The sequence below is a fragment of the Pteropus vampyrus genome, unplaced genomic scaffold (genome assembly GCF_000151845.1).
Source record: "Pteropus vampyrus isolate Shadow unplaced genomic scaffold, Pvam_2.0 Scaffold210, whole genome shotgun sequence".
In the NCBI taxonomy this organism is placed as follows: domain Eukaryota; kingdom Metazoa; phylum Chordata; class Mammalia; order Chiroptera; family Pteropodidae; genus Pteropus; species Pteropus vampyrus.
In genome coordinates this window covers 937,635-947,676 of record NW_011888991.1, presented here as the reverse complement: position 1 = coordinate 947,676, position 10,042 = coordinate 937,635, and the positions used below count along the sequence as shown (strand labels likewise).

Genomic DNA, 10,042 nt, shown 5'->3' with positions numbered 1-10,042 from the left:
GAAAGTAGATAATGATTGCTGCCAGATGTTTGGGGAGAATGATCAGAGCAAAGAGAGAACACAGAATAAAGCAACATTCAGTAGTCAGCCGAGATATACTTATTGAGCAATCACAAGATGTGAAATGAAAATAGAAGAGTAGCACAAGGATCCAGACAGGAGGAGGTAAAAAATCAAATGTCATTACTTGCTACCCAGCTTTCCAAATATATATTTTTTTAATTACCAAGTTCCTAATAAATAGCCTTAAATTTAAAACTTAATAAGGATATAGTCTCTGTGAAATGAAGCCTGGGGTACTGATGCCTAAATATTAGAATCATAGTACTCGTGTTCCCAAGTATACCTTTCTGTTGCTTTGTTTGCTTCTTTTACTCTTTCCAAATTAGCTGATTCTACTTTAACAAGTTATCTCTTTCAGCTGTTCTACCCTTTTTGCTCTGATGTATTGGAACAGGTGAATTAAAAGAGTGTTTTTTTGGGATTCAGACAAGAAAAAGAAAATACTATATAATAGAAAAAATCCAGAGGCAGTCTTTCAAGTCAGGCTGAATCTAGGAGTTCAGATGTTTGAATCAGGACCTATCTATCTCTACCCCATTCCTCTTTATCTTTTCCCCTCCTCTCTTGTGTTTCTTATTATGGAATTCAAATATCTCCCTGTTTATGTAGAAGCTCCTAGTGCAGCTACAGTCTTAGTATCCTCACAGTTCTCGGACGGGCAGGGAGGAGCAGCAGAAGACTGTGCAAAATGTACACTTATGTAGCAGGGCATCACATCTAAGAGTGATTGATAATCACACTGTATATTATACCACTGTTTTCTTGAGGATGGCAATGAAATGTTATGGTCTTCCAAAATCAGAATAGTATAACGTTTCCAAAGGATATAAAGTATTTTGAGCATGGGGGTGGGGGAGCTATTTTCCTAATTCATGCACAAGTCTGTTCGATAGTAGTAGCCCTGTGTCACTACCCTAGTTACTCCCGCAAACTGCAGGGATTAGTCCTGGATGGTTCTCATTGGGCCCCATTCCCATCCTTGAACACATTATCACTATAGTCAAAGGACCCCAGTCCATGCTCTAAACAGACAAGCTTGGATTATGGGAAGTGGTGTCTGTGTTTCTCAGACTTTAAGTATTGAAACATGGAGGAAGGACATATCCAAAAAAATTGATGGATTGGACTGTCCTTAGAAGAAAGAGGAATAGATGTTGGGCAAGGAAAAAAAAAGTCCTCATACCAGGACATATTTGTAATGTTCTTTGGATATCAAAAAACTGGTCTCCCAAACATAAAACAACAGAGGATATTGGCCTAAAAAGAGCACCATGCACAAAGGGACATGGCCTATTTTAAAAGAGGATTCGAGAGAGAGCATCCAATTCAATCTTATCATTTTACAGATAGGGAAACTATAACCCAGACAGGGGACTAGAAATGTCAAGGATACACAGGTACTTGGTGGTAGAGACAACCAACTACCTATCTTCTGACTTTTCGGTGTGTGCGTGGGGGTGGGTGGGGTTGTACAAGGACATTAACAAAATGTACATTAACAAAAACAAAAATATATAGTCTTGTTTCTGTTTTTCCTCTCACCTTCAAATATGTGCAATATAGTTTTGCTGCACTCCAACAGAAAGCCTCAGGAAGAGCTGAGTTAACCTCCCCGAGTCCACTCTGGATCCCAAGGACAAAGACATTACCTTTCCTAGGGCCACTTGTTGCTTTAATGGACAGAGTTTGGGCTAGGCCTGAAAAACAACTACCTAATTGTACTGCACCCCACTCTGGCATCCTGATTTTGCTCCCAAATCTCCAGCCAGAGAAAGAGAGAAGGGCATCCGGAATCATTGAGGAGACTTCTGTCTGCCCCTCTTTTCTTCTTCCTACTATCACCTCTTTCCTGCTGTTTCCTGCCCTCTAAAACCTGTACCAGCCCAGAAGCATCTGTAAGTGGGTAAGAGGGATCCTTACACCTGTCAGCGCCAGAGAAAAAAGTGTGCTCTGCCGAGTTCTCACATGTTCCATCTCTTGATATGAAAGTAAGAAGAGGGGCGAGTCAGAGGTTTCCAGCAGATTAGCTGGGACCCTGGCTAGTTCTGGTCCCACTAACTCCTGAAGACCAAGAATGTACTTTTATTCTTAATTTTTCTTGTTGGCCTGTTTCTCTACAGGCTAGTCCAGTGTCTTGGCCCCGGAGAAGTTTCTGGGTAAAGGTTCTTTAAAGTCATGAATCAGGCTCTTCTGCGTATGTTCTTTTTCTTAGGAAAAACTGGCACAGGCGGATCAGCAGTGGAGACTAACTAGGTAGGGTCTTCCCGCTCCTCGTCATCATCGGCTTCTCCACCTGGCGTTCTCCGGGAGCTGACAGCCGGGGCTCTGGACCTCAGGGTTGGGAGTCAGCAGCACCAGACATTCTCTCCCCATCCCGGGGCTGGTGCCACTCGTGCCTAGAACGTGCATGTGGGTGCAGGCGGGCGATCGAGAGGCTTCTACAGTGAGATGGGGACAAGAGCTCAGCCCTCGCCTGCGACCTGCAACGCCTAAATCCCCTGGGGACCGAGAAACTCCCAATCCGAGGCGCTCCCCCCCACCTCCAGCCGCCCACTTATTCCCCCTTACCTCAGCACGCAGCCCCTCCCTGCGTGATGATGCAAACCAGTAGGGAGGGCGGGCGCTGGAAAGGGTGGGGAGAGACTGAGAGCAAGCGAGCGAGGGAGGGTGTGGGAGGAGGAGGAGAGGGAGCCGAACGACCATTTAAAGCGATAGCAATCCGCGCCCTCTCCCCAGTGCTGGGCTGTTGAAGAGCGCGAGCGGCAAGTCGGGAAGCGCGAGCGCGGCGCGCAGGCGGGCGAACCCGAGAGCGCACGGCGCCCCAAGCTGGCAGGCGCCGCGGGACCTCCCACCCTCTCCGGCCGCCCCTTCCCGGGCGCCTCCACCCTCCGTGCCTGCAGGAGCCCCAGGGCTTCCCCGGAGGAGCTCACCCCAAGGAGCCCGGACCCCGGCGAGCCCGCCACCTTCTCCTCCAGCGCCGCCGCCGCCACCGCAGCAGTCGGAGCAGCATGGTCCAGCTGGGGAAGCTGCTCCGCGTCCTGACTTTGATGAAGTTCCCCTGCTGCGTACTGGAGGTGCTCCTGTGCGCGCTGGCGGCGGCGGCACGCGGCCAGGAGATGTACGCCCCGCACTCTATCCGGATCGAGGGGGACGTCACCCTCGGGGGGCTGTTCCCTGTGCACGCCAAGGGTCCCAGCGGAGTACCTTGCGGCGATATCAAGAGGGAGAACGGGATCCACAGGCTGGAAGCGATGCTCTACGCCCTGGACCAGATCAACAGCGATCCCAACCTGCTGCCCAATGTGACGCTAGGCGCGCGGATCCTGGACACTTGTTCCAGGGACACTTACGCGCTCGAACAGTCGCTCACTTTCGTCCAGGCGCTCATCCAGAAGGACACGTCCGACGTGCGCTGCACCAACGGCGAGCCTCCGGTTTTCGTGAAGCCGGAGAAAGTAGTTGGAGTGATTGGGGCTTCGGGGAGTTCGGTCTCCATCATGGTAGCCAACATCTTGAGGCTTTTCCAGGTAGGGGGGCGCTCCCTCCGGGGCAGAGCGCGATGTAGCTCCCTGCGCTCTGAATCCTAAAAGCTGGTTTGGACTCCAGGGGTGCGGGGTCAGGTCAGCCCTCGCGCATTTTACACCCTGGAGATCCTTCCGAATCCCCTCCACCTCACCCGAAGAGGTACCTTCTAATCCCTACTTGGTTCATTTCCCTTCCATCTCTCCCCTGTGCGCGCTCCACTCCATCCGGCATGACATCCTGGATTTATGGCCCCATTTACAAGAAGCAATCTGCGAAAACAAGGCGATGATTTAAATGGGTTTGCATTAGAGTGAAATATGCTCCGAAAACAGGCTTGTAAAAGTGCCGGCTCCTTTGAGAGCCGGTTGGGCGCATGGAATATGAAAGATGAGAAGACGCCTCGAACCTGGGCATTTCTCAACTCCCCAGCTTCCCAGCCCGAGGCCGCTCAGCAAGCCACAGCTCCCTTGGAAAAATTCGAGAAGAGCTTAGGGAGGCACCTCTTGAGCCGAGGGCTAGGTCTTCACCTACATGAGGATGCTAATTGCCCATCTCTCAGGTTGGATTTTCCGACCTGTAGCCTGTCTCCGCAAGAGCCTGGGCGGAGGGGACGCTCCCCAAGTGGGGAGATACTACCCGCAGACGTGACCCCCTGGTGATTTGCTGTGGGCAAATGTTTGCACCGTCTAAATTGCATTTGCAGTCCGGCCACTGGCAGGAGCTGGGCGATCAGCTTTCTACTCCTGCCACTTCAGAGCTAGTGATGAGCTCATGCTAACTGCGAAACAAAATCCCTTTCGCTGCCTCCTCCCTCCTCCTGTCCTTTCCCACAACCTCCCTAAGGCAGCCCCCCAGCCCCAGTCCTTGGCTCCTAGGACGATTCCCGGAGCCAGCAGAGAAGGTGCCTGGAGCGAAGCAATGGGGTGCACTGAGCAAGGCCTGGCGGTTCTGCTCCGGGCGCCGGAGGGCGACAGCGAAATGGAAGGCGGATCCGGGGCAGCTGAGCGGTGGGCTCTACCGCAGTGCTCTCTCGCCGCCCGCGGCGCAGCCTCTGCCCCGTGGCTCCCGGGCTGCACTGGGTATATGAATGGATGGCTTTTGGGTTAAGAAATTGAGTTTTAGGGTCTGCGTGACTGTGGGTTTGCTTCTCCTTGTTTCTCCGTATTTCTCCCTATGTATCTTTCTCTCTCTCTCTCTCTCTCTCTCTCTCTCTCTCTCTCTCTCTCTCTTTATCTTTCTATTTCTGCCTCTGTTCTCTCTCTCTTCCCCGACCCCAAAGCATTTTGTTCATCTCAGTCTTGAGATGATCCTTTAATAATGCACAGCTCTCTCCCTGCCTGGTAGTGCCCAAACCCAATTAATCTCTTCTCCAGATGTTCGGGCTGACTCTGGTTTCCTTATGCTCCCTGTAACCAAGTGTTTTTCCGAAGGGTATGGGTTTCTAAAGGGGACTCCTTGTGAGAGTCAAGCTGTCACCACATCAGCTCCCAGGAGTGTGAAGTTTGTTTTTGCGTCAGAAGGAGCGGTGCCATCTAAGGCTGCAGCCTGGTATGGCCTCTGTGATCTTAAGAGCTTCCCTAGCACCTCCTGAGTATGCCATCATGGAGACCCCTAGATGTTTGCACACCCAAAAGTGCTCTGGGGGCAGTCTTCCCTCTGAGTTGACGCTTTCAGGAGGAGCCTAGGTTATAAGCAAAACCCAGAAGCGCTTTCTTCATCTCTGAGCTTAAGGCTAGACAACTCGGTGGAGGTGGGGGTAGGGAGGTAGTGCTGCAGGAGACCGTGAGGTCAGAGATCACAAGAGACCACTGGGCAATTCACAGGTTTTTCAGGAACCCTGGGGGTTAAAGGTGTGTTTGGTTTAGCATTTTAAAATTATTTGTCTGCCTGTTTTTGTCTTCACTCAGAGCATGGCAGTACTGCAGATGGGGGTGTCTTAAATAAAAGTAAAATGTCGAAGTCAGGAGATCGCAGTCTAGGCTGAAGAACTGTGTTTGCTGAAAAAGATTCCAGGGGGAGCTGATTCCTCTTCTGGTGTGTGACCCTGAGGGCACTTGTGAGGAAAGAAACAGCCAGCCTTACACTTAGTTTGCCTATTCCCTGGGCTGGGAAGTGAAGGAACCTCCCTTTAGCCAGTGTTAGCAGTGTGGGTTGGGACCAAAACTATTCAGAGAAAACACTGTCATTTTCCTCTAATTTGCAAATTGCAGCTATTCATGTTGTATCGAACAGCTGAAGGAGAAAGGCCCCCCAGTTTTCACCTGCATTTATTGAGAAGAGGCTGGTAGTAGGAGGAATGCACCAACTTGTAGCTTATAATGCAAGCTGGATGTAATCGTTGGTGTGGGCATTCTGGTTAATCATTGCCCATGTTGGAATATATAGTAGCCTTTTTTATATGTGATCTTAGAAGCTGCTGGCATGCAAGTCCAGTTCCCAGTTTCCGAGACCGTGTAAGCCTGCAAAATGAACAGAGAGAATAATAGTACACAGACCCATTGTTCAAAGGCACAATCAATTTAGGAAGAGAGAAAAGAATGGTAGGCGAATCTTCTCTGGGATTGCAGGGTTCAGTTCAATTAAGATTGTCCTATAAAAAAGAGACTCCTCTAAATGATTGAATTCTTAGCTGTCTAGAGATTTGAGTTCTTTTTTTTCCGCAGTCTCTATGGGTTGCCAGGGGGACCATGCCAAACCTATCATTTGAGACAAAAATGTATGGTGAGATAAGCTTCTAGGCTGGGGGAAGGAATACATAGTGACTTAAATGGGGGGGCGGGGGAGAGGGTGCTAAGCACTGGGGGTGGGGAGGAGGTAGCAATGAGATGGTAATAAATGTAACAAATGCTGCTGCTGCCAGCAAAGCCTGGGATGAAGTTCTTCCCTGACAATTAGGCAAGAATGACTACTCAGATGTAAATAGTGTCTGTGATTTCAGATTCTCATTTTCCTGCTGGTGTGTATAAGACCAAAGATAAAGCTGAGCAAGTCCTCTATATATACACACTGAATTGGTTAGTAAGTGACATGTCAGAGGACAGGAATCATATCCAGTAGGTCTTTCAAATCTAAGAATTTGAGGCTAATGAAATTAGTGTGTGGCCAGGGCTCTGCCAACTACAATTAAGTCACTGCAACTACCCTGCAATGAATTTTCAGCTCAAAGAAGCATTGGGGAGGAATTTCTGGAGATTTGTTTCTGAGCTTGTATAAAATAATACCTTCTAATGCTAAGAAAGATTAAATTAAATTAATATTGACAATGAGTAACATATTTTAAAAATAATTACAGAGTGGGGATGGCTTAAAGTGGAGAGTTTATATAATGTGGTGCCCAGAGGCTAAATCTCCCCTGACCACTATTTTATGGGCTATAAGTAAGATATATTATAGTAGAAAGTAATGGGAACATTTTTATTCAAGGCTTCTCTGTTATTGACTTGAGAGCAAATACTCTGAGAGTATAAATTACTCTTGCTACATCCTGACTCTGAATGAATAATATTTCATGTGTAATGTCATGGTCTATGCTATAGAGTTGGAATTGAATGGCATCTGTTTCAGTTTTGTTCCCTCAGAAACAACTAGATGGAAAAAGTGGTCAACTTGACCCGTGTTGGAGCATATTGCAAATCTAAACCTGTGTTCTTTGTACCATAAGTGAAATAGATTTGTAAATTTTCAAATGATTTCTTTCTGTCCATCGACGCTTAAATATTATCTCAAACTCTTGGGGCAACAGTTTATGTATAAGTGCTTAATTTTCTTCTATCTATCTATCTATCTATCTATCTATCTATCTATCTATCTATCTATCTATCATCTATCATCTATCTAATCATTTATCTATCTCATGTAATTGGATAGAACTAGGCACCTGGGATGGTGTGATATTACTATAGTGGATTTTTTAAAAAGCAACTCCAACCTACTCTTTTTTAAATTTCATAAATATAGGTGTCAGTGCCATTTGGAATAGTCTCTATAACAATCTCTGCCTCCACATTTACTGTGTCTAAGGAAATTTACCTAACAGATGGTGAGTAGGCAATTTTTAAAGGGGCATTTTTTAAAAGAGCAGAGAGGGAATAGAGATAGGCACATAATATATTCGAAGATACCTCCACATGTATTTTATGTGCACAATTAGGATGTCTTCGGACATTTTTTTCTTTAAGAATCATTGAAATACTGGATGCCTTTAATTCAATTTTATAGACAATTAGAGTTTAAAAAACCATAATTGCTCTATTTTTTATTTTTTATGTGTAGGTTTTGTCATGGATTTAAAAGGACTTGACCCGGTTACTCAAAGTGTGCTATCATCTCGATGCTGCCATTAATTAGCTATGTTACCCTAACTAAGTCACTTAGTTTTTCTAGGCCTCATTTTTCTCTTCTGAGTTTTTTCTTTAAAAAAAAAAAAAGTAGTTTCTAGAAGTCTCTAATCTCTTTGTGTCATGATTTAGCTTGGAGAAAACCTGCTCTTGTCAAAACTCCATGATGTATTTATTACCAGCTCTCACTCTGAATATTTGAGTGAGTTTGGGGGAACATTTTAAGGATATTTTTCACATAACCATCTTAGTTAATATTAGTCTAGCTGATTTCCCTTTTTCTTTTACCAGTGTGCTGCTTAGTGATATGTATTAAGGCTGGCGATGAGGACAATGACCTTCTAGGTCAGCTTACTGCATGGTTATAAGACATGGGGCAGGAAATAAGAACTGTGGAGTTTATAGTAGCAGATCTAGTTTTTATTACCCAGTGTCCTACCCCCTTTCATTTTGCAAAAACAGCAGGCTTTTCTTTTGGAAAACTGCCAAATGATGTACTGCCTCCTCCCTGGCCCCAGAGATGAGTTGTCTGATTGAGCTCAAGCAAAGCAAGTGATTGGTTCAGGTGTAGGCATCTGACCTTGACTAGGCCTATTCAAATCCTCCCTACGACTTTTCTGTCAAAGAAAAATGGGAAAGTTTTCTCTTCTCTCGGAATTTCTAAGCTAGGGAGATATGACTCTGGGACTCCCAGTAGTCATCCTACACAAGAAGAGACTCTCTGTAGAAGAAAAAGCATGCCTTGCTAAGCAGGGCTAAGTGATGAAGAGAGCTGAGCCCTACTGATATTCTGGAACACCCAAATCCAACTATATCTGAGTCTAACTGCATCCTAGAATTTCTAGTACTTTTTCTTAAAATTTCTTTTTACTATTTTGAGTTTCTGTTCAGCCATGTGCAATTGAAAAGAAAGCATCACAGCTAAAACAGCTGATTTCTCTCATTTATGTAAAGTTCGCTGACTGGCATTCAAGTGAAAAATACTATGTGATATTTTCTTTACTTTAAATATAATCCTTCTAACCCAGGTTTTGGGTATTCAAAACTTATCATCCTTTTCCACTCCTCCCAACATTTACCATTTAACTTTAAGCATTTGTGTTCACATTTTTCCCAACTTGATACAGTTGAGAGAGAAGGGCGAATACTTTTTGAAGTAAACTGCAGCCTATTGGCCCTTCTGTTTGGAAGCTTTAGAATCATACAAGTATGATTCTTGGTTCCTTTCATTAAACCACATATTTTTTTTTGATGTCCCCAGGGCACAAGAGCATTTTCATGGCATAATAGAGTACAAAGTACATTAAACTCCTGGGTCACTCTACAGTAAGCATCAAGCCTAACTATTTTTCACCCCCTTTTTATTTTAAATAGGCAAAAAAGAAGAGTTGTAAACACATTTTCTCAATAACTAAAATGTACATGTAATTACTACTTAAGAGAACGTTTATGCAACATATAGTCAGACTGTTACTTAATGGACATTTTGCCAGTTGGCCCAATAAATATATATGTTTTATGTACTTAATGAAAACAAAAGACAATAAAATTTTCTTACAGGTAAATATCTGAAAAGAGTATTACGCCAGAACACTTAATATTATGGTATTTCCATGTTTGACAAATAACCTCTTTTCAATTATATTTACTACTAAATATTTCTTGGATCGAGATTATAAGGTAAAAAAATAAAACATATGAGACTACAATGATATGGGACACATATCTCATTTTAGGAGATCAGAAGTTCTATCGCTTTTCAATGATAGTACAAGTAACCATAATAATAATAATTTGAGTCCTCACTATGAGCCACTATGTGATACACTGTAAATACTTTGTCTCATTTAGTTTTGACAGTAGTCCTGCATAGGACATGTTGTGATCTCTATTGAATAGCTGAAGAAAGTGATTATCATAATCCAAAATCACATAGCATGTAAGTGTCAAAGTCTAGATTCAAATGTAGATTTGTCTGACAATACCCAGATTGTTAACCACTAAGCGTACTGCTTGGTTGTTGCACAAATGCAGAAATGTTTAACAATTATAGATTTGCCTACCATCAAATTGTAGTGGCTTAAAGACACCGAAGTTGCTGATTGCTTAACCACATC

At 44.7% G+C, this 10,042-nt stretch overlaps 1 protein-coding gene across 2 annotated transcripts in view; it reads left to right on the top strand.

Annotated features, from left to right (window-relative positions):
* Positions 1–2,797: 2,797 nt before the first annotated feature.
* The window catches only part of GRM7 (glutamate metabotropic receptor 7), an 827,189-nt gene continuing 819,944 nt past the window's right edge, over positions 2,798–10,042 (top strand). For both annotated transcript variants that reach the window (XM_011372553.1, XM_011372552.1), the window contains exon 1: positions 2,798–3,590. In XM_011372553.1, coding sequence (XP_011370855.1) covers positions 3,072–3,590 — 519 coding nt within the window. In that variant the 5' untranslated portion in view covers positions 2,798–3,071. The remainder of the gene's footprint in view (positions 3,591–10,042) is intronic.